Source organism: Athene cunicularia (genome assembly GCF_003259725.1).
Source record: "Athene cunicularia isolate RWA chromosome 6 unlocalized genomic scaffold, athCun1 chr6_part1, whole genome shotgun sequence".
Classification (NCBI taxonomy): domain Eukaryota; kingdom Metazoa; phylum Chordata; class Aves; order Strigiformes; family Strigidae; genus Athene; species Athene cunicularia.
The window spans coordinates 10,462,730-10,488,498 of record NW_020799105.1 but is presented as its reverse complement, the minus strand read 5'-3'; the positions used below and the strand labels follow the sequence as shown (position 1 = coordinate 10,488,498).

The 25,769-nt window shown below is 36.7% G+C and overlaps 1 protein-coding gene across 1 annotated transcript in view; it reads left to right on the top strand.

Moving 5' to 3' along the window:
- Positions 1 to 25,769, top strand: part of LOC113481768 (gamma-aminobutyric acid receptor subunit pi-like) — a 44,046-nt gene that overhangs the window by 13,745 nt on the left and 4,532 nt on the right. Inside the window, exons 4-9 of the mRNA XM_026851651.1 lie at positions 4,716 to 4,783; positions 6,182 to 6,399; positions 7,080 to 7,162; positions 11,704 to 11,841; positions 21,926 to 22,078; positions 22,946 to 23,139. Coding sequence (XP_026707452.1) covers positions 4,716 to 4,783; positions 6,182 to 6,399; positions 7,080 to 7,162; positions 11,704 to 11,841; positions 21,926 to 22,078; positions 22,946 to 23,139 — 854 coding nt within the window. The remainder of the gene's footprint in view (positions 1 to 4,715; positions 4,784 to 6,181; positions 6,400 to 7,079; positions 7,163 to 11,703; positions 11,842 to 21,925; positions 22,079 to 22,945; positions 23,140 to 25,769) is intronic.

Below are 25,769 nucleotides of genomic sequence, written 5' to 3'. Positions count from 1 at the left end.
TAAGATCAGTCATCCTTTTTAATTTTTTTTTCCCATCAAATGTTGTTCTATGAGTTTAGGCATTTTAGTCCTCAGAAGTTTACAGTTTACCCCCCAAAGACACCAGGAGGTATCAGAATGTTAGTTGTGTCTAAGACCCTTTGATTCAGAGACACAAGCTCACAGGGCACAGGAGAAAGAAATACTGAATAATCATCATCTAAAGTCAATTTTATGTACCAGTTAGCCAATGTCTAATCCTTCAGAGAAAGGCAAAAAGCCCAGAATATGCATGGCCAGTTGTATATTGGAAAAAAAAAAAAAAAAGTAAATGACTTGGTGCAAAACTGTGAACTTCAGTTTACAGATGGTAGTGTAGATTTTCCTTCCTTTCCTCTGGAAATAAGAGACACTATGAAACTATCATTGCCACCAAACCCAGCTTCCTCCGTGCAGGGCAGTTTGTTTTGGTTTTTTGTTTTGTTTTAGTCGTCTGTGTCCTTCCCGTGTGTTGTCATCCCATCCTGCCCCTAAATGATGATTTCTAGAGACTCTAAATGATGAACAGTGATTAAGTTCAGTTAGGGAAAAAAAATGTATTAGAAGTTTTATGTTGTCTCTAGCTTCCATCTTGCTTTTCTTTGTCAGAAAATTTGTACAAACTATACTGGATACCTTTTCTGTACACTTACGGACATTGGGCAAGTCACCTCTCCATCTTCTCTTTGAGGAGCTGAGTGAATGCTGTTAATTTACATGTTACAAGCTTTGATATTAAGTTTCCAGAATTTTTTGTCTTCTTGAATATTTCTCTCTCTCAGTTGAACTCTGTCTGCTGTCTGCGTGTTTTTTTTTCAAATGTGGAAAGCAAATCTTGTCACAGTAATCTCATAACAGTCTTGCCAATACAGTCTAGATTGCAAGATAACTTAATTCTGTGTATTGCTGCCCATTGCAATAGTGCTTCTGCCAAAGCATAATGTGGAAGGATCATGCTGAAATGATTATCTGTGACAACCTCTAAATCCTTCTCAAAGGCACTGCTTGCCAAGACAGTTTCCTATTCTGTACATACTGCCTGCATTATTTGTCCCCACATTAATTGCCTGCATTTGGCTGTATTAAAATATATTTTTCTGACAAATGATTTAACAAGCTGTTATAATTATGTTCCCCACCAATTTTTGTCTTGTCCACAAACTGTATTAGTGAAGCTACATCACTGTCTAAAGATCACTGATGTGAACAAATAGGATTTGAAGCCTATTCCTGCTAGAAATGGGTCTGTCTGCTCATGTCTTTGTATCAACAGTTACAGCTGAGATCTGTCAGAAGGCCTGTTGTAATCTGTCCTGTCTCTTCATGTAATGTATATTTGTCAAGAATGATGTCTTGTGGTGGGAAGTTAAATACACTGAAAAAATCCAAGCATAATGTATCACTTGATCTAAAAGTCCCATAATACTCTAAAACAAAGCAAAGCTGTTAATCAGGCAGACAAACCCCAGTTTTTCATGAAACTATAAAATTATTGTAGTGATCCTTTTCTTTCTAATTCTCTGTTGGAGTTGCATAGTATTTTATCCAGTATTGCTGCAAGGGTGAGGTGTTCTTTCAAAAAGCCATTCCTTTTGAGACATTTCTGAATGTCAGAATTGTTTGACGCTTTCTTAAACTAAATGAAGAAGAGCTAGTACTAACAGCTCAGCACTGGCAGCTCATGGTAGTACAGACTGCTTTAAGTAGTAGATCTTCGGAGTTACAAATACATACGTGACACAGTGGTGGTTTACTTTCAGTACAAAGTTTAACAGACTGTGATCATTGCAGTGATCCAAACTTAATTTTTAAGTATGCTATCTGCCACTCTTCTGTAAAAGTGAAAGTCTTTGTACATACATTTTAGTAAAAGTTAAAAAGTATGTTAATTAGATTGTGCACCCGTTGCTGTAATGGGTGTGTGTAATGGCGCTACGTGCTGTAACGCCTTTTGGCATTTCTTTGCCATGTTTTGAAGGTTCCTTTCACTAATGCAGGACAGACTGACTTTAGCTTTCTTCTGAAGATCAGTAGATTTCTTCTGAAGTTGTCATTATACATACAATTCCTGCCAAACATATGGAAGAGTAGGAACTGACTGCCTCATCTGGTCTACTGCACTCTTTTTGACACTGTCAACAAGAGACCTTCCAGAGGAAGTTCAGGGGAAACCCTGGTGGATAATTTTGGGAAGACTCATTCGCTTATTAATACTGTTCGTATTTAGTAAGGCACCACAAACAGTATTTAACCTCATACACAAAAAATAAATTAGCACTTGAACTATTAATACTGTTCAGGTTTAATTAACTGTTAAAGCAAAGCTATTCCCAGCAGCTTATATTGTGTTAATAAAGACCCTTTCTGTAACTGGTGTTTTTGGGGGTTGTTTTTTTTTGTTGTTGTTGTTATTGGTTCTGATTTTTTTTTTTCCCCTGCATAACTCCTCCCTGGCATGTTGCTGTATATGAGGGGATGTGATTTCTGCTGAGTTTCCCCAGGTGCTTGGCTCAACAGGCTGGCTGCACAGCACAAGCACTCCAGTTATGAAGACTGTCAGGGTTAGCAGAGGAGCCTGGTTTTGTCCTGACTATGCTACCACTCCTTAGCATTTGATCCTCAAGGCAGGTCTGTGCTAGGACAATCCTTTTGAGCTTGAAGTAACTAAGCTAAATGTCTTTTGGTGGTTGGGAGTCACCCAAAACTACAATTCTCTTGTGTTGCTCAATAATATTTTGAAAAATACCACAACAGGAAAGAAAGAAGGAACAGATATACAAAGTCCCATTTCTGTGGTTCCAGAAAAATTAAACCTAATTTTATTTCAGTAATCATTTTGGAAAGTCAGCTTTTCCTCTCAGATATGTAACAAAAGCACTGATGGTACTGAAGTGCTGCTAATGAACATTTTCCCTAATTTTTATCACCTTAAGTAGGCAAAGATAAAGTGTTATTCCTACTAATAACATCTGATATAATAGGAGAGAGTCTGATTATTCCCAGCCACAAATCCCATATAGCCAGCTGAACACTGCATTGTCATCTCCTTAGGATGATCCATTGTTAAACATAAGCCTTGCATGATGAGCTTCCCCACAGATTCCTGTGTGACCGCTGGCAATAATATACTCAGTTAGTCATACATGGGAATTGGAAGGCAGACTTAAAAAAAATCATAAAATGGATTATAAAACACACATTTTTAAGTTCACTGATTTTTGAGGGTCTGATATATCTTTTGAGACAGGCAGTAAGCATAAGTATCAATTGACTCTTTTGCTATTGCACCCTAGAAAGTTGGGCTGAGTTCCTAGAGGGTTAAAACATAAATGTATTCTTGGAGTATATGATATATGTTATATATAATAAACGCGTAGATTGCCATCAGGGGATGCTGCAAGCCTACAGTCCTGCTTTAAGCTGGAGCTTTATATTTGAACGTTCAACTGAGTCCAGAACAAAGCATTTACAGATTGTATCTGGAGTGCCAGAAGCTTAACAACCTGAACATGTGTTACAAATGTAAATTATTTGGAGAAAAAAAAACCCAAACAAACCACAACTAATGCACTTATACCATTCAGGATGACACATTTTTGTCTTTATTGTTACTCAGTGGGGTAGAGTTGGATCCCACCTTCCTCTAGATGCCATTTGGGGCATGTAAGAGCTATGTACATAATGCATTGCAAGGAGCCAAGATGGGGTTTCAGCAGTGTGCCTGCGATATACTGGCACCATCAGCTACATAGATCTTACCTAAAGTATTTCTGCATTTCTCAGTACTGCATTCTCTTCTTCTCAATTACTTGGAAAGATGCACGTATTAAATATGAATTTCCTTGTACATGTACTCTGTTAATTATTCTGCACATATTCAAGCAGGAATAATGTCATGTTTCCATGAAAGCGCTGCACAAACTCTGCATTTAAAAAGCACAGCTGGTGATCTTCTGATACTGAAATGCACACTCACAAGGAAACAAGAATCTGAGCACACTAACATTACAATGACAACTACTTAGGTAAGGTATTTAATCATATGGAATAAACCTTCAGTTGATATTAACATTAAAAGGAGAATAAAATGATGAGTTTTCCTTTATATATGCGAGTATTTAAATCACAAGTTAACTGCTAATGTTCAAAAGCAAGACATAAAAATGCAGTGACACAATATGGACAGTATATTCTTAAATAAGCAATAAATAAAGTCACTCAGCTATCTCACTGGGATATTAACCATGTGACATTGCCAGGTGCAACTTCTTAGTTCACTAACATCTGATGGACCAGATGTTGCAACTGGAAGGATTCTTTCCACTGCTGTGCACCTCAGAGCAGAAGGGTGTGATGTACCATGGGGATTGTACCTTCCACACCTTGTTGTGGAACATTTTCCCCTGCACTTTTTTCCTGGAAAAAAACCAAACCAACCCAAACCAGGAAATCTTTAGGAAATAAAGCTTGTCCATTAAAACCAAGATACTTTTAGTCTAGAAGTATTATATTTTGGCTATGAAATTGTTAAAATTATTTTATAAGATAAGTTTGAGGAATATTTCCTTTTAAAAAAGCAACAAAACATTTAGAAAAAAAATGGATCATATTGTAGAAGATTAAAACTGTAGCCAGTTTTCCTGAACACTGAGTAATAAAGAACCATGTGCTAGATTCTGACTTTCTCTTTTTTGCAGATGGTCCTGTGTCAGTTGGAATGAGTCTGGATATTGCAAGCATTGATACGATATCAGAAATAAATATGGTATTGTAGCTTTTGCAATCCTTTTTGTTTTGCTTGTTGATAAGCTAATGCCCTATGTTTACAGCTGCTGGCAATGTGACTCTGAGGCTTTTCTCCTTGTGCAGTCAGTGTGTATTAGGAGGTAGAATTTTATTTTTCACTACAATAGTGGTTATAGCACTATAGTAAGTATAGAAATGCAGATGTAAATCACACCTCTCACAGATACCACCAGAAATTTGCTATTAATCTTAATGATATGCATGTAGAGTAGTATTTATTTTCCAGATGAAATGTCTAAATCTTTATGCATTTCAGATAATTAAAGATATAATCATGTGATTTTGAAGCCACTTCCTTTCCTTGTGGTTAGATACAGCTGAATTCATATTGGTTTTCTCTGTTGCACATTAATTTATTCCAGCTGTTTCATTACGTTTGTATCATTTATTTTTGAACAAACTATGAAATGGAGTATACTTTTCTACTTAAAGATCCTCCACTGATACATAGAAATGAAAGGCAAAATTAATTATTCAGGTATTCAATATTAGAATAAATTTTTGTGTGCATGTGTATATATATATAAAAGTCTGTACACATATAAATTAATATATCTAAAAAATTAAAAGTATATATTTGAAAATATCTCACCATTTCATTACTCAGACTTCCATAGAAGTTGAACATTAGAATCCCTCTGTACTTAGTATTTAGAAAGGGGGAAGCAAGGTCAGAACTTCAGATGAACTTATACTGATAAAAACACACCATAAAATCAAAAGTTGGTTGAAAAGGTGCTAAGAAATAGTGTGATTTTAATGTATGACTACAAGGCATATCTGAATTGAAGGCGAATTGGGCTGAGAGCTATATTCATCTTGATAAATTTGGCACCACTGTTTCTCTTGTGATGCTGAAAGAATAAATTGTGCTAAAAGATTGTGATTCCCTTCCTATTTCTCTAGCATCTTTTGTCCTTTTATCTATCTGAATTTATACTTTTTTCAAAGTTTTCTTAAAAAATGCATTATTTAATAGTTTATGGGGACAAACTCGTGTTTGTATAAATAATTCTAAAATTTAAAGATTTATAAAGCTAGATGATCTGCTTACAAAACTGATGATTTCAGCTGATTTATAGCTCTAGACTTTGCCATCAGCTTTTACTATAAAGTTCCAGTGACCATAAGAACAAAATCTACTCAAGATAATATTTCTTTATGATGTCAACCTTACATCAAGTGATGGAAAATTTGGCAGAACAAGAGCCAGTACTGCTATCAAGTGCCAGCATTTAAGAATGGGACATGGAGAGTCACAGTCTATTTGTGCCCAACAGATGTTTCCATATACTTTTGTAAAACAGAATATAATGCAGACTTGCTCTGTATGATAATTTTGGTTTTTCTCTTTCAGGACTACACAGCTACCATATTTTTAAGGCAGCGATGGACTGATGAGAGACTTTGTTTTGATGGTAATAAGAGTTTAAGCTTAGATGGTCGGCTTGTGGAAATGCTTTGGGTACCAGATACCTTCATAGTTGATTCAAAGAAGTCTTTTCTGCATGATGTCACTGTTGACAATCGTCTTATAAGAATATACCCTAATGGAACGGTCTTGTATGCTCTACGGTATGTATATACCACATACCAGCCTTTATATTTAGCTTCTATTTATATTATAAACTTTCCAGGTTTGTGTAATTTTATGCTAAAGAAATGGATCTATTTGTAAAAGTAGAATATGCATCATCTTGTGGTTTCACAAATATGTAATATTATTGACCAACATTATTAAATTCTTAAATTAATAATAGGTCTTCTTTCCTTCCCTAAACAGACCCTTTTGCTTTCATGTAGACCAAACACATGAATTGCATTTTGCCATTCCAGATGTTCTGCAGTGAAGTCATCACAGAGGAAAGCAAGCTGTGATGATTGACTTGCATTATTTATTGCAGATTATCCTTTATAATAGATTTTGATACATGTAATAAAATTGTAAAATATATTGTAAAATATCAACATAGGGAAAGGTATACTGTAACTGAAAAGGGAGCAAGAGGTGGCATTTTTAGATTGCCACTAAACTCAGCTATTCCGTAGTGGTTTCTTGGGGATGCTATTACTCTTCCCCCTTAGATACTAGTAAATACTAGATTTTTTCCTCACAGTAGATATTTGCCTGCAAATATTAGTTCAAGAAGGATACATGGCTTATTTTTATTTTTACTGATGCATGATTTTATCCCATTAATAATCAGCAATACTCTTTTTTTTTTTTTTTTTTTTTTTTTTTTTTTTTTTTTAAGAATCACCACAACTGTTGCTTGCAGCATGGATCTGACCAAATATCCAATGGATAAGCAGACATGTACTTTGCAACTGGAAAGCTGTAAGACGCCTACTACTTATTTTTATGCAATTAGAAAAATATCTGTTCTTTTTCAAGTGCTGCTAGATATTACTACCAAAGAGGCTGGAATTTTCAAAGAAGCTAAGGGACAGTATGTGACTAGTCTCTGTTGAATCACAGTAGTATCTGCATACAAAGATAAATGCACAATGCATCACTGAAAATAGCATAGCAATGCTGAAATGCTGCCATGCTATTAATGATTAAACAAAATCTCAGGAGATTATCATCAGCCTGATTTTGCCATGCACCCTGCAGTTATTCTGTTGGTCTTCAGGGGGAGTTCTATGAGCAGACATTTTCTAGCGCAGCCGAGAAAATACTTTTAAATTAGTTTTTCTCTTTCAGATAGTATGTATTTTTTTTTCCCCTTGAAGAATAATTCCTTTAGGAAAGAAAGACATTAAAATAAGGCTTATTTGTAACGCATGCTGTTCATAATTTACTGTCTTCATACTGAAAAAAAAGGCAGTTCTGTTCTGAGATAGATATATATAGATCTTTCTATGACTTATTTAATTGTCTCTATGCCAGTGCCCTGGGAAAAAAATGTCATAATTTGGTGGACCAGGACAAAATATACCTTTATAGGTTCTCATTTTGTCAATTGATGTCCTCATAATTTTCATTAAAATATGATCTCTAATACTTTGTAGACATGGTTGCTTTGCAAATACACAAATGTGCATGTTTATAGTTAACTTTTTGCTATTATTCATATGATAATGATATGATTCATTATTCAATTTTGACTCTATCAAGATATTTTTGCATGGGATAATGTAAAAGGGTACCTAGTCCTGTAAGGTGAAAATATATGTTGAAATATATATCAATACATATTCAAAATCTTTTGGAAGATTTTTCAGTACTTGTCAAGTTTATTCTTTACCATTTCAGACATGTATGTGTGTTCTTTATCTCCTGTTGGTAATGACCAGTTAGAAGACTGCTGCAAGTTTCATTTTAGACAGAACCACAAAGGAAATCAACCCCAAAAACATCCTTACACAGGAGTCCCTCTAGAATCAGCAGTTTTATAAGATCTGTTTAACAAATAGTGATTTCAAATAGAATTTGGATTTCTCTGATTTACTTTCATTTAGAAGAGCATATTGGTAAGCCAATGCATATGGTTTTTTACATCAGTAATATTGCCTAATGAGTCATTTATTATTTTCTCTAGTTCCAGAATGAAATATAAGTCCAAGTACTTAAATTTATTTGACAGTATTAAAAAAAGGAAAATTCCCTATATAATTAAAAATAAGCATTTTTAAGAATGATTCCATCTGCTTTTTCAACAACACACAAATGTCTGCTGTCCAAGGGGAAAACAGTAACGTCATCACAAATGCTCCCATGACATTGGAGTTTAGTTTTAAAGAAAACAGCTAAAAGAAAGAAGTGCAAAAGGAAAGAGTGTGCCTTTAGCTGTGGCCCTTTTTTTTTCAGTGCACTGTAATACTTTCTTTTGTGTATGCTGGAAAAGGTGTTTGCCCCTTCATGAGATAATCTATGACAATTTACAGATGAATAATGACACATCCTAAAATACTGCTTGCAAATGCCATTACCTGGAATTAAGAATTGTGAACGCAAGCATGCATATACATCCACACAAATACCAATGTGTATAAATAATATGCAAATATGTGATCTGAAACAAAGTGTTAGGCCTTTTATTAAGTGATTACTAATGTAATCAGTCAACATTATCAAGTAATGGCTTTACACAGTAAAGCAACACTAGCGGCCTTTACAACACGCTATTCTGCTATTAGTAGTTAAAATAACATTAATTGATTTATACATTCTACACAGCAAAACACATTTCAGCCTTGTTTGTTTCCCCTATTGTTGCAACACTTCAGAAGGTAGTGCAGGCATATGTTAGGAGACAGAGAATGGCCACTCTGAGTCTCTGTTGATATGGCAGATGTGGCATCTGGGGACTTGGAGGACTCTTTGGTGCTCCCAGGGGGGTTCATGCTCTCTGCCATGTGGTAGGGAACATCACTGTTCATTCACACTGACAGGGCTTTTTTGCTTCCCCTCAGGTCTCCAGTACAAGTATATATTCATGTTTTGAGCCCATCTCTGAAATTACATTTCCTTTTTAAACTTGTCCTTTAGCATTTACTCAGTGAAGACTCATGTGAAGGCACTTAACTTGTGCTTGACAATCAGGGGAAATTAAAATTAGCAACAGAAAGATAAAGAAACTAATTTGTATTAGGCATTCTAAATGTTTAATTCCAAATTTACTCTTCCTGTAGTTAACCCTGTTCACATTAGCTGCTTGTACTGTAACAATGAAGTACAGGAATGAGACATTTTGGGCTGAGGAATTACTTAGAATGAAACTCAGTGTAATAGAGATTACTTGTAAAAGCCAAACAACATGGTTTAAGGAGTTTGTCTCTATGAACTTTTAAAACATTTTATAATTAGCAAAATATTAATCCCCTGAATAAAGAATAACTGCACAGAGGGAGCACTGTGCTATTTAACTTTACTGACTATTGGGAAGACTCTCCCCATGAAAATTCTTCACAAATAGAGTTTTGGAATTAGTATTTTCATAGAATTTTCATAGAAGGATCACCAAAACCTACTAATTGTTCAGCTAATGAAAATACTTTGGAACAAAAATGGTTCTATTAAAGCAAAACAACCTCCATTTGGAGATATGCCTGTTATCACCCATCTAGGCATTGAGAATTTCTCCCATCTCATACAACTTGGAAGGCTCAATATCTTGTAAAAAATAAATAAGAATTTACTGTGGTGTTCTCTAGTTTTTTTGACTTTAAATATCTGCAGTTCATTTATACTGAAGGAAAGTAAAATGAATCCATGTCTGGAGTCATGCATAAAAACTACTTCTATGAACCGATTTGTTTTGACTGAGGGCAATGCCATCATTTGTTTATAGGAAATGTTATTTTTATTCTTCACCTCCCAGATCTGTGAAATTTCCCAGCATGTGGTTTTACAGAATCAAGAACTTAGCTTGTATGCATATATATGCTTTTGGCTTAGTCTTTTGACATAGCCGTGTTTTGGCTTTAAATGTTATAAACATGATAATGTAAGGAGAGATTCCAGGTCATGATAGCCTTTCAGAACATTGCCAATGATAGTGAAAACAAGATTTACATTTGAAGAATGGTCAGGGAGAGAATTTCCAGGCGAAATCGTCATTTTAATTGGTAACCAGCACAGTGTTTCCTTGAAATGAAATTTCTGAACTGTTGTTTTTCTTACATTAAATGACTGTAGGAAATCAGTTCTTTTTTATAATTGCAAGAACCAAGGTCATTAATTTAAAAATATTAAAATGCTCTTTTTTATTTTAATGCATCTTTTTCTGTGATTCTAGAGCTTTGTTCCTCTCATTGCAAGAATCAAGGTCATTAATTTAAAAATATTAAAATGCTCTTTTTTATTTTAATGCATGTCTTTTTCTGTGATTCTAGAGCTTTGTTCCTCTTGCAGCATTTATCCTTGTGCAATGTATTGCATTATTGTCTCACACTATAATTTACTTACAATTCACTGGAGTCTAAAAATAATCATCTGCTCATGTTTCTGTCCCCTAAGCTTAGCTATTAACTTGCACAATATAAGTCTGTCAAATAAAAGAATGATTGATCTATGTAAGCTAAAGGAAAAGATGTTAAAATGCTCCCTGTTAACATGTAAATTACATTAACATAATCTTGAATTAATCATATACGCTAGCCTGAAAATTGCCTGCCTTTTAATATAATGGGAAAAATCTACAGAGGTATTTTAGCTATGATTGAGCTGCATGTTGACAAGTGTGTGCAAAATACAGTTGCCTTCTGATAGATGATTCATGTCCCATCTCAGCTCCTAATTACTACTTGAAGGTTAAGAGGAAATCTCCTGGGGCCCCTGAAGCGTACCATGCTGTTGAGCCTGCAGAAACATCAGTATCTAAACTGGTGTCCTTGGGAAGCATCCAAACTCCTAAGCCCAAATGTCATCCCGAGTGATGACCCAAGCCCAACTCCGAGCACAGCGCCAGCACGCAGCAGCGCTGCTGTTCTCCTCACCCCTTTGTTTTGTCGGGAATGAGGACCAAAGGCACTGCGTCAAGAAACAGCAGCCTGGGATGCAACAAAGGGCACACAATGTTTAGTCCAAATGCTGGCAGTGCTGTCATTCATAAAAACTGTATTTCTTTAAAGCTTAATAGCTTTAGAATGCCATGTGGTACTAATCTCTTCTATTAGTTTATGTCATCTATAATAGAATACAAGATATAAATAAGACCACCTCCAAAAAAAGACAGCTTTTAAATTATGACTTTGCATGTTATTGGGAGTTCTGTTGCGAACAGGCATTACGTTCTGCCAAAAACTATCATTGTTTATGTCTTATTGTACTTTCAGACAGACAAATAAGAAACAGCTGAACCATAAGTATGCTCAACACAAATTAATTATTGTGTAAAACAAATGCTTTTGTTGGCTTGTGTATTACTACAGGGGGTTATAACATTAATGATGTAATGTTTTACTGGACTAGAGGAAATGATTCAGTTCGAGGTTTGGACACACTCCGACTGGCACAATACACAGTAGAAGACCACTTTACCTCAGTATCTGAAGCGAACTATGAGACAGGTAAAAATACCCTTGTAACACTTTCCAGGTACAGTTCAGAATATGGCTCTGGAAACAGAGCAGCATTAAGGAACTGAGCACATTGCTATATCTTAGGATGACAGTTTTCATTTTCTGCTAGATTACATTCTTGAAACTGTATATACTTTTCCAGATGTTACCAGCAGAGACCCAGCTAATGTAAAGGTTGAGAGATTTTTCAGCATTTTCTTCAAGGCTTTGCATTATCTAAAGAATGATAAACAAGGAATGTATTACTTCTTCCATTAATGTCAGGAAGAGCTCTTGTGAAGAAAGAAGAACCTGTAAATGGGGTGTTTAAATTGGAGAGAGACCAGGGACCCTGGGTATCCAGCTCAGACCAGTTCCCAGCTTTCTTGGAAATAGCCAGTCCGGCTCTATTAGGCAAGTCAAAAGCCTCTATTCAGCCATGGAAATGTCCGTGAATATGCTGGGTACTTTTACAAGTGCAAGAAGCTGGGTTTCATGACTAGTGCCTGTCAGAGTTGCTCTTTATCTGCAGCAGCCTCTGTCCAGCCTGGTGGGCAGCAGAGCACAGATTGCCTGGCCTCAGGTTCCTCTGCCTGGGGAAGGGTCAGGGGCATTTCCACAGACCTGCTCTTCTGATGATTTTAGGAAACTGCTGTAGAAAGTTTCCTCTAACTGCAGGACTTAACCTCAGGAAAGTGTCTGCTTCTGTTTATTTTCCAGAGATTTCAAAAGGGCTTTTAGAGAGTTCAAGACCTGCCAAACCTGCTTTACACTTAGGCCCTTCATTGCTGCTCTTCACTGCATACTCAGTTTCTCTTCTGCTCAAGTCAACATGCCAGCCAGAAGGGTGATCTTTAAATGAAGACACACACATCCTTCAAGGCTGTAGTGTCACCAGAGGATATATTACCAATTCTGAATCACAGAAATATAGTTTCTCTATTCCATTGTTGCATATTTCTGCTTTAATAATTCAACACAGATAAATTTTATGCTCTATTTTCAGGTATTAATTCAGGGTAAAAGTCAAAGTTCTCTAAATGGATTTAAAACTAAAAATGAAATACATACTAGCAGGATCACAAAGTATCTTCTTCCTTATGTAAGTGACATCTGTTTGCCTTCCTCCTCTTTACAGATTCTGAGTAAGCAACGTCAGGTTCAACCAAAGAATAATCCTCTACTACTGTTGTTCTGACCAGGAGGGTATTAGGACCTGTTCACCATATAGGAAAGAGGAAGAGGAAATCTGCTTAATTCAATTAAAATTTCCCACAGCTGACTGTTCTGTTCAAGAAAGCTACAGCCTCTTAATCCTCTTAATTTTCTATTGAGTCATTATGAATTAGGTGCTGGTTTTTACAGGTTGCTTTTAAGAAAGCAGTGCCTACTGTAGCCCATATTAAAAGATAAAGGCAAACAGATTATGAAACTACGTAATCAATTTAGAAATGAAAAATGATTTTGAATTCCTTAACACCATTAACCCCATTAATAGATGTCTGAGAGTATTTTATAAATAACAGTTACATTATAAATAACAGTTATTCACAAGGCTAAAGCTAAAGATATGAGAGAAGAGCCATGTGTAGTATTTCCTAACACAGCGAAAAAAGCAATCAGGATTTGATACTCTCTGAACTTGAACAGACAGTACAGCTGTTGTGCAAGTGAAATACTGTACAACAATGCAAACCCCAAGTTTGTGTACAGCCACTGACAGAGCCAAATTTAAAATGTGGTCAGCAAAATTCCTGCCTAAGTAACTTCAGTAAATTTAAGAAAAGGACACTGTGGATGAAAAGGACATTGTGGATTAATCTTGTTTATGCATCACATGTATGTGATCACAATTATGTGATACATGATACAGCCTGTATCACATAATTGTGAGCACGTTATTGTAATCACATAATAATAAGTCATTTTGAATAATGTTAGCTAGACAGCTGCCGAAGGTTTGATGTTGATTTTGTTTTGGTACAGACCAATTTAATTTTGGACATAGGAAAATTAATTGCTAGAACCACTTCCTACATGTCTTTTAACTATAGTCTTTATTCTGCATACACTGATGCATTCTTGGAGCCCCAAACCATGTATGTGCAGCAGTGGCTGCTGGGTTTTTATTTTAGCTGTCTAACTAACACCACCTGTGTACTCAGAGTAATAAGTAGTGATATAAAAAGCTTGTCTTTCTTATTGGAGAAACATAAAAGTAATGCAGGACTAGCTTTTTTGTGTAAATAATCATAGAAATAAGGCTGAAATACACTTCAATAATTAAATTAATCTGTTCTCATGTTGCCAGGCAAAGTTATCTATATCTACAGCCTACTTCCTGACAGATGTTTCTAGGAGTAAGTTAGACAAGCCTCCAAAGTGTCTGCTTCACCCTCCCTAGATGATTTTTTTTGGTGCTGATTATTACATGCATATTTTTCTCATGTCTAATCTTGATCTCCCTTGCTGCATTTCAAACCTATTATGTGGATATAGAAGACAAATTTCCTGCTATTTTTCATCAGCCCTTTCACTATTTCAGGACAGTTGTATTTTTTCTCAGACCAACACCTTCTCTCTTTTTAATTCATACAAACAGCTTTCCTAGATCTCTTGTCTCTGCTATTGTTCTCCCATTTAATTTCTCATGTATTTGCTGATGTGCAGCACCCAACACTGGATACCCTGTTCCCATCAGATATCCCCCACAGAGGCAAAGGTTTACTTAATGCATTTCATGAACTCTGCTGCTGTTTATCCATTCCAGGTTGATACTTTCTTTTCTTGCAGAAAATTCTTGTGTATTTTTGACCTTGTTCAGCTTGTGATTCCTTCTAGTACTGCACCTCTTTTATTGCTCTGTAGCCATGTATTCCCTGTGCTCTGTTTAGGGAGATAGTAATTCCCATCTGAGTGTATGACTTTGTACTTAATTTTGTTGAATTGCATCTTGTTTTACTCAGCCTTATAGTTGTTGAGATAGTTTTGAACTCTAATCCTGTTCTTCGGTGTGCTAAAGCTCCTCTCTTAAAAGACACATGGTATGTCATAATGTTTGTTAAAGTATTGGGCACGGGACAGACCCCATATGTTCTCACTCAATATATGTTTCTGTTTTCACAGCAAGTGATAGCTAATTCATCTCAATTAGCAGTTTTAATTGGAGAAAGAAGCAAAATTGTCATTTCATTCTTGAGGCTAATTGGCTGTTGATAGCGTTTCTTCTGGTCGGCAATTTTCCTTAAGTCTTGCTCTCACTACTGCAACCCTCCTGCCAAGTTTTCAGCAGCAGCAGGAATGAATAGGCTCAGCCTGCTCAGGTCTAATCTAACGCTCAGTCTTCAGCCTGAGCCCAGGAGGCAGGGAGAGTTATATTAGGCAGTTAGGGCTCCATGCACTTCCCTGCTTAGGAAACTGTGAAGTCAGCAAAATGGCATATTCAAATGGTATTATTTTGGCAGAAGAGAGGGAAAGAAAAGACAAAAGCATAAAGTCAGTCTCCATTTCTTGATGCACGAAGACAAGACATTTGCCCTTCTTGAAAAAGACTGCAAAGAGAGCTGGCTGCTGTTCCTTGTCTGCAGTGACTGCCAAGGTTTTGATGTCTGTCACAAATTCTGCTTTAGCCTCCTTGGGCTGGAGGTCTCGTCAGACCTCGTTTGGCTATGCAGTGCTGAAACGTTGCTGACCCCTGGCCAGTCCACATTATTGGCTTCTCAGGTGGGAGGTCATGACTATGTCAGTAATGAGTTACTTTTATTTATAATTAGTGATCTGAAAATCAAAAAGTTTATAAAGGTTGTATAAGTCTGTATAAATATGACACTACTCCACAGACTGCATGTTCGTCAGTCAGTCTTTCTCTCAAAATAGAGGCATTACCTTGCTTGATACTAAAGGTCCATCTGCAGTTTCCCAAGGCTTGCAAGATTTCGTAATTAAGCAAACTTTTCTACAATTTTCAGTTATTCTTTTTTGAGTTACAGTGCACTGAGTGCACTTTTAAAAATTCCCTTTATCAGTTCTTTTACAATCTGTAATTGCTCTCCAGTTATTTCTGGGAACATCTTTTTTTGCCATGCAAGGTTTACAATCTCAGAACTGTATTCAGTATAATCTTTGGTGAATCTTTGGTTAGCCTCACCTAAGATTCAAGCAGTTACATATGCATATACATCTGTTACCATGTTATGTTCAATTTACCAATCTGAGCTCATATAATCACTCTTTGTAAGCCAGGTTTTTGTGATACTTCTGCAATGCAGAACAGTTTAGAAAGGAAATAGTTTTGGAAAATGCCCTGAAAAAGTTACAATAACATGAAAACATCTGGAAATTCAATGAATGGAATGAATATTGAGGATGTTAAGTAGAGGCTCTTTTTGTTAACTTCTGGGAAGTTCTTTGTAGTATGGACAGAAATACGCATGAATGCTTGGGAATTTTCTGTGGCATAATTTTCTTGTAAGTTTTTTTTTACAGGTAAGCTAAATGGATAAATATATCTGCACACAAACACTACATGAAGGGGTTTGTTTCATTCTTAGGAAATATGAATTTCAAACTCATTTTTTGTAAAGCATTATTGAGAAAATGAAGCACATGTTGAGAAACCTGGCTTGATCTTTCATTTCCTTTAGTTCACCTCTAAAGAAAAAGTAGAAAAAGAGGCAGTTTATAAGATCTTGACAGTGAAGAACAGAAGACTGATCGTTCTCTGAGTGACGGACAAAGGAACTGTAATAACATATTAACCATATGTATTTACACTCTTAGCATCCTACATCAAAGAATTGCATTTCAGTTGCACAACTTGTTTGTTGGGTAAAAGTGGGGACACTATACAGTCCTTAATGCATATGTTCATTGTAAACAAGCAATAAAATTTGCATACTGAAAACTACATTTTCAGCACTTAGTTAAGGCAGTAAAATTGTGTTTGAATTTTTCCTGTACTGTGCCATAAAAAGGTGCAATAAGAGAGGAAAATGGTACATTGCTAGAGTTACACTGACGTGCTTGTGTGAGATGTACATCACACATTTTAGCTGGCACCCAAGGGGTTAGCATACATATTTCATGATAGAGAAGAATGCGCTCTTTGTGCCTGACTGCACACCCCTGTGAAGGATACCAAAGTGCTGCTTACATAAAGAGTGATGTGGAGCAGTCTTTTACTGGAGTAAAGTTCATCAAAAAGTCCACAGAAAGTGCTTGTGGGGAAGATGCTCTGATCCTGTAACATTAGAGTGGAAGTTAGGAACTGCTGACAGTGTTTGCAGAGCATCAGTCCTTCCTTCAGGTGCTTCTGCTGTGACTGAGGGCGGCAGGAAAGAACAGTAATGAGTGGTCTGCCATCAGCTGGGAACAGACACCACAGAAAAATGGGATCATCAAAAAATGGACAACCTAGGTGATAAAGAAGCCTGTTTGTTTAGGTTTATATCTACCTCTTAAGCAGTGCAGCAATAGTCAGTGTTGATAAAATCATCAGTATTATGGCAAAATCTATATGAAGTGTCAGATAGACAGTGATACACATTAGAATATTGTTTTTAGAAGCTAAAAGCCAAACTTAAAAGACAAATTATAAAGAGGAATAAATTAGCTTTTCTTGCCTTCAGAAAGATCTGCCTTAGACCTAGATTTACACCTGCTCAGCTACTGGGAAAGAGTCTGTACTGGTAACATTTTTATGGTACTGAAACAGAAGTAGTCAGGTGGAACCAACTGAAATTTGATTTCTTTCATCTCCTTTTTTTTTTTTTTTTTAGTAGGTATGGAGACTATAGTCTGATATCTAGATTTGTTCTTCATCTACAAGCTGAAGCTACTGTCTAGTTTTGTACTTCTACCCTCTAGTAAATTCTATAAAGCTCAAACAACTCAGCTTAATATTCTTTTTCTGTGGGGTGACCTAAATAGAATACCTCACCTTCTGGTGAGTTTAGAGTACGTTTACTGACAGTCATTTAGGTTCAGTTTCATGTGAGAAACTGTTAAACAGACTAATTGCTACTTCTGTAAGTGCTAACACTATGCCTTTGCTGCAGAATTAGATATGTGCATGGAGATTATTTCCATCACATTATCAAATTTAAATCACTGAGGTGACATCCATCATGGGTCAGAAACTCAAATGAAAGAGCATCTTCTCATCTTAATGTAAATATTTTGTTGTCAGTAAGATTCAAGTAAGGGGCAAACTTGACAGTTTTGAGGAGTTAACTTGAGCTGTATTTGAGTTAACCCTAGTAAATCCAGGACTAGGATTATGTGAACCTGTTTCATTTTTGATCTAACTGATGGCACCACAGCCTCAAATGTGCAAATCAAAGGCAATGCGATACATCATTACTATCTCATATACAACTTCTGTAATAAGAGTAGCAAATCTGTTTCTTAGTGGATGGAAAACTGACTATGAGCCAGCAATGTGCACTTGTGGCCCAGGAAGCCAACCTTATCCTGGGCTGCTTCAAGAGAAGGGTGGACAGCAGGTTGGGGGAGGTGATTCTCTCCCTCTACTCTGCTCTCATGAAACCCCACCTGGAGTACTGTGTCCAGCTATGGGGCTCCTGCTATAAGAAGGACATGGATCTGTTGGAGCGAGTCCAGAGGAGGCCATGAAGATGATCAGGGTCTGGAGCACCTCCCCTGTGAGGACAGGCTGAGAGAGGTGGAATTGTTCAGCCTGGAGAAGAGAAGGCTCTGGGGAGACTTTATAGCAACCTTCCAGTATTTAAAGGGGACTACAGGAAAGATGAGAGGGACTCTTTAACAGGGATTGTAGGGATAGGATGAGGGGTAACAGTTTTCAACTGCAAGAGGGTAGTTTTAGATCAAATATAAGGAAGAAATTCTTTACTGTGAGTGTGGTGAGACACTGGCACAGGTTGCCCAGAGGGGCTGTGGCTGCCCCCTCCCTGGCAGTGTTCAAGGTCAGGCTGGATGGAGCTTGGAGCAACCTGGGCTAGTGGAAGGTGTCCCTGTCCATGGCAGGGGGCTGGAATGAGGTGATCTTTAAGGTCCCTTCCAACCCAAACCATTCTATGGATTTTATGATAACTTCTGGTCGTGTGGATTGTAGATTAAAGAAAGACTGTATTGTTTCCCTATCTTTATTTTGTCCTGTTCCTCATTTCTTTAGTATGATGAGTGTGCATTGCATACTTTTCTTGACTACTTCTTCCTTTAGTTTATTACAGGAGGAGCTCATATGAATGCTTAAAAATTTCCATTATAAAAGCTCTTCTGAACTCTTTAGAGAAATTCTGACACTATTATTATCATGTCCATGATGTGTCTTTGGATTTTGGCAAGCAGAAAGCCTTAAGGTTAGAGAAATGGCTTTTGTTTGTTCCCCCAAACCCACTCAGCTTGTTACATCTTTATTTGTCTTCGTTGTTCACATTGCTTCAGAATTTGTGGCATCAGGAAAAATAGCACAGAAGAACACAGGAATGTTCAAAGGGCTTGTCTACACTTGGAAATTGCAGTAAAGTGGTGAAGTGTGACTTTCACATTGGATACTCTGAACTAACTTTCTGTGTACACACTTGGCTTCTATACTAAGGTGAACAGAGATACAGTTGTAGGGTGCTAAGGAGGGGAGGGTATTGCTGTATGGTTATTATGTATTGGCTATTTCAGAGCTTTCCTTCTTAAAGACAAGCTCTAAGGCTGAACCATGGGAACCCCCAAGTGCCTGTGCTACCCTGTAGGAAGCATAGTCCAGTGTCTTCACTCCCCTTTGCTGGGTACATGGCACCATGTCATTTCCCTTTGGTCACCACAGAAACACAAGACAAACATCTTTTGTGGAGGATTCAGTTTCCTACTGATGGTTTGCACCCTCTGCACTCTCACATGAGCTCTGGGCTGGCACCTTTCCCTCACTCACGGTGACTGCCACTGTCCTTTGTGTGTTAGCTGCACCATGCCACAGTAGTGACAGTTTGGGGTACAAACACTGCAGAGAAAGTCTTGTCTTTCTATTTAAAAGTAAGTGTTTTGAGTTCTAGTTAAATGGCAGCCTAGAAGATTGCAAGAAGCAAAATTAATAAAATCCGTAACAGTTTTTATTAAGGTATTAAATGCTTGCTCTTGCACACTAGGAAGCCACAGATTTACAATTGCCTGTTAAACCTTAATTCCCTTTTCTTAAATATGCTTTATGGTATAGTCTTTTGTTGTATAGAGTGAGTGTTCTTCCATAGCACTAGTGCTGATTTAGTGCAAGGATGAGTGCAAACAAAAGCAGAAGTAATGTTACACAGTCAACTGTAAATTTTACACTTCCTAACTTTTGAGTGTTTTACTTTGCAATTTTGATATGTTGAATTTACAAAGAAGAACTCTAAGTACAGTGTATTCGTACCTTCAGGAGAAGAAACTGCTGACTACCAAGGGACTATTTAGTCTACTGGTGAAAAGGCAGAGTCAACATAGCAGAAAACAGAAGTCAGATTAAGATTAGAAATTAGGCAACCATTGTAATGGATTCCTGAGAGAAATAGTGGATGGTGCATGTCTAGATATCCTCAGAACAAGTCTAGATGTCTTTGTGAAAGGTGGATTGTATTCCAGTCAAAGTGGTTGAATTCAAAGCAAGGGATAACTGAGGAAATTTAATGATTTATGATTAGGGTCAGACTGCATAATCTACTGATTCTTTCTGATTTTCAGAGTTTTGTGAAACTTTATTGTTCTTTGGATGCAGTTTATACAATACTTTTAAACATGGAAATCTAACCATCCGTTTTCTAGCCTGGGAGCAAGAAGATGTTTCTTGGCATCCATTACTTGCACTTAAAGCTTTTAAAATTACTCTTTGACTCCATGTCTCACAGCGCATTGAGGGATGCACAAATAGACTGTCTATGCATATTTTGTTGCTGCTAAAGTGCATTCACTCTTCTGTAGTTCTGTCCTGACTCACAGCACTCAGCATTGGAAACAAACAGGTCCTGGAGATCATAATTTGTTGGATTAAAATAGATGAAGCCAAAGCTATCTGACCACAGTACATTCAAGCATTACTCCCTTATGGATGTTTTGGTTCAAGAAATTTGTTAAATTAATGTATCAAAAAATTAAATAATTTAACACTTAATTTTGAACTTTGAATTTCAGAATAAAAAGTCTGTTCTGCACATTTAAGTTAGTGAAAAGCAAGCTTTTGCCTTACTTCAATCTGTTGGACTGGTAAGAATTTCAGATCCTGGACTTTTGTTGCCCAGACAGCCAAATTTTTCTTAGTTAGTGAGCTGGATATCAAATTCAGGCTCTGCTTACCCGTGTGCTGTTCCTTAATGAAACCCAATTCTGTCTTTGACTGTGGGCCCAAACTTTCATCTTCTGTAAATCAATTGTTTGGAAGCAAACCATTTGTGCCACAACAGTGACACTGCTCAGAACAGCACAAACATTGTAATGCACTATTGTTAAAAAAAAAAAAAAAAAAAAAAATTAAAAAAAAAAAAAAAAAAAAAAGACAGTGAAGAGGCAAAGACATTATTTGCTTTTAGGTGGAATAGAAGAGATAGGTCTGCAGTATCAGAGAAGGTACCTTTGATCCACATCTTGAGCAAGAGTAAATGAAAAGAAAAGAAGAATAAACCTGATATCCGAGGCAGTTAAATATAAGGACCCAAGCTAATGTAATAAAATTACAATTGTTGTTATGCTAGTTTATATAGTAGCTCATTGTGGTAATGAATTATGAATAGCCACAGTTGAATACATGTGATTTCAAATTTCCTTACCTTGTGTTATATAATGAAACATCCTTTTCACACATTGATGGATTTATTTTTTCCTTTGCTAATCCTCAGTGAATTTCCAATTCAAGATGTCTATAATGAAACTTTGGATATGGTGACTGGGTGATATATATTTTGATTTTTTCCTTCAGTTCCATTTAGAGTCTTCATGATAGAGTTTTTCAGTGAAGTGTTTAATTTTCTTCAAGCTTGTTTGTTAAGTTTTCCCTGCATTATAATGCACAAAAGTAACACAGATTGATAATTTAAAGAACTTTTAATGAATTGCACATTCACAATATTTTTTTTCCTTTCTCTTTCCACAGGACGTTACCCAAAATTAGTGTTTCACTTCAAACTCAAGAGAAACATCTTGTATTTCATATTAGAGACATATGTACCATCAATCCTACTGGTTGTGCTGTCATGGGTATCGTTTTGGATAAGCCAGTCATCAGTTCCAGCCAGAATCTGCATAGGTGAGAAGTCAATAAACCAAACCAAACCAAACCAAGAGTTGGATCAGTGAGGTGCTTTCTTTATTGCATGTACATGCCATGTTTCCAAAAGCTGTAAACACTGCTGAGTTTTATGGATTTACTTTTCTTGTTTGCCATCCACAGTACATCATGCAGATTCTCATTAAAGCCTTGTTATTTTTTAACTAAGAAAACATTTTTGGGAGTTACAGGAAACTTGGGAGCAGGGGAGGCTGCTGAAAAAACTCAAGTAATTTTGAAAATAATTTCAATATATTCAAACACACTGCAGCACAGACAGAATTGTGAGGCTTTTGTGAGGTCTAATGATACATACTAATTAACACAGTAATAATAAGAGAATTCTAAGAGCTCAAATATAATTAATTTGAAATAAAGGGTATTCTGAAAGAGAAAGAATGCAAATCATTTCTGATCAGGCTGCAGGTGGGTTGGGAAAAACACTCCTACAGAATAAGGGAGAAAGAAAGATTTCATATCAGATGAGGCCAGTGGGCAACTGCACTGAGCAAAATGGTATCTGAATGTTTTAAAAGGAGTGTTTGCATAGTATTGCAGCAATAATGTGTTAATCATAAATACACATTCTGTGACACCAAAATCTCTCTCATTTTCATTTACAGGCTTCTCAGCTCTACAAACATTTTTCACGAGTGTTTTGAAGCATTTAACTTCAGAATCTCAAGTTCATTTGAAAGTCTTCTTTCCAAAACCAGACACATTATATACTGTGTCATATTAGGAGTTCACAGAGCCAGGAAGCACTGTCTTGTAGTAGGGCCCTTGCAGTAGAGGCTCTCATTGCTATCTGTGTTTTATCAGAACTTAGGTTTTTGCCTTCCACAGGTGTCACCACAGTCCTTACTATGACAACACTGATGATGGGAGCCAGGACGTCACTCCCGAATGCTAACTGCTTTGTTAAGGCAATTGATGTGTACCTTGGCATCTGCTTCAGTTTCATCTTTGGAGCACTGTTAGAGTATGCTGTGGCTCATTTCTGCACTCTTCATCGCTTCAGTTCAAAAGAACTTCCAAAGGTATTTACTTCTTTGATTGTTGTCTTACAAAACAGACTCAGTGATACCTGTTACCTTAGCACTAATGGTAAATGTATTTAAGGAAGTTCCTATTTTAGAATAAGGACAGTGAAAACAGAATAACCTTGAGAAAAAGAAAAATGATTTGTATACCTGGAACTTTCTGGAAAGATCAAACAAACTGAAGCACCCTTCCATAATGATTCTCTCTTTTGGCATGGATTTTATGGCCATTTATCAAACAATGTGCCAGCCATTTTCACAAAAATAATAGGCACTTGTCGTTTCCCTAGCAATGGCATACACTTACTTACAGTTCAAAAATTATACTGAGCTCAGTGACTTGAACATATTGCGATACAGCAAAAAATAAAAGATTTTATCACATTCCATTTATGAAATCTTCTGCATGGTATCTGAGTCAGTTTACTATCAGACAGCTTCACGTATTATGTGTATCAGACCCCTATAGACTTCCACTTGCACATTTTTTTTCAACAGCTGCAGCTGAAGCTCAGACTGGGATTCACTTTCTGTTCATCATTATTATAGCAAGACTTATTGCTGCCCTAATGAGCTTCTCACAACTCTGAAATACTGTGAAATATACTTAAAATAAAAAGGGATCAAATTAGCAGAGGCATTTTTGAGTCTGGTAGTTGTCATCTTGCTGAAATAATCAGGACAGGCGCGTGAAGATGTTTTGTCACATCTTCCATCTTCGGTATTTAGCACTGCTTTCATAAGCAGTGAAAAAGAAATCACAAGGAAGCTGGAAGCTGATTGTCTTCTAGCTTTTAATTATGGAACTGAATCTAATATGCATGACAGAAAAGAAAATTTTAAGCAGCTTATGAGATTTCTGGACAAACAGAAAAAAAGTAAAACATGGAAAGTGAGAATAACTGAAAAAAAAAACCAAACCAGGAAGAAGTTTGTTTTAGTGCTGTAGTGATAAACAACCAGAAGAAGAAAGTTTGTTAACTATATAAGCTAAACTAGGACAGAGCATCACAAATGCCTAAGCAAAGCTCCTCGAAAGGTTCAAGAAACAGGATACTGAGTTCAAGTGGAGAAGGTTAAAACCAATGAAGATTAGCCAAGATACGGGTTTTTTTTAATGCCTAGACACTTCAACAATTAATATGGGATTTTGACTGTTTGGATGAGAGATAGGTTTTGTAAATGCATAGGAATGTGTTCAAAGCTGTCATTAGATCTAGGTGTGTGGGGAAGGACTGAAAAATGAACACAAAGCTGAGCCACCCAGTGGCTTTTAAAAGACATCTAATGGGGGAATGTCTGCAAATGGGCAAACACTTTTTTTTGAATGAGGATTTGAGTGGAAAGCCTGAAAGCAATTTTTTCTTGGCAAGGTAGCATCAGTGACAATTCCCTCTGAGCAAATCCATCTTGTGAAGTAAGTGGTTGTCATTTTGCTCATAGAGCAGAAAAAAAAAAAAAAAAAAAGCAGCAAGCTTATTGGAGGTTTGGATAAGAAAGTGAAGTGTTTCAGTGCTTGGATGATTAAGCATCTTTGGATCTGTGAAGGGCACTTATGACTGTCCTTACCTTTGCCTGTGTCAGATTCCCTTTCATCTGGGGCACATGTACTAGTGCTTGCAGATGAGGCAGACATGGGAACTCGTGGACTTGAAAGACTTGCATGGAAGGAAGTGGAGGTACAGCCCTAAAATGAGGAAGGAAAAAAAAATTACGGTACAGTTTTGTGATGGACTTAATGACTGAAAAGAATTATCTTGTCACTTTAGGCATGTTTCCTTCTGCTGTGCATCAGGAACGAGCAAGGCAGTCCAACTCACTTCTTGCCCACACAAACACAAGCATATAAGGAAATGGCAGTTGTTGGTCCTAGATCAACTCAAGACTCCGTAGAACAAGGAAAATGCCAGTCATGTCCTTTTCCTACTGTAGCCAAGGACAAGCACTGCTTACTCGGCAGGGTGCCATCGAGAGCACACCTCATTTGTATTTCTCATTTCTCAGTGTAAAAAACAAAATATCACAAGGACAGAAGTACCAGCTAAAATCTTGTGTCACTGTCTAGCAGGTACTTAACAATTTCTGTGTGAGTATCAGCACCATAAATGTGTTGTCCTCGTTATCTTATTCTGTGGACATAGGTTAATTGGAAATCTCACTTCCCAGTTTGTTATTCTCATATGTGAGCTGATACAAAATTTGCACTCAGAATTATGTAAATAAATGTAGGAGGTGAGATGAAAATGTAACCCTCTCCCTTGTATAGGAATTAGTTGTACTGGTTTGGTTTCTGATTTGCTCTTTAAAGCAATTGGGCACTGGCATATCACATCCTTTTGAAGCCCTTGGGATCTCCAGTTTAGAATATAAACTGGTGAAAGAGCTCATCACATCCACATTCTTGCAGTGTCTCACATCATGTGAACCAGGACTCACAGAGACAGCTTCAAAACTAATGGCAAAAGCAGAGGAACTACCTGCTGCAAGGAAGGTCAGGCAAAATGTGCCATTCACATCAACTGTGTAACAGACTGCCTAAATGGAGAGGTTGCCTCTCCAAAATCCTGAGTATCTTCTCTTTTATACAAAGGTATGAATTATGACCTCCTATAAAACAGAGAATTCCT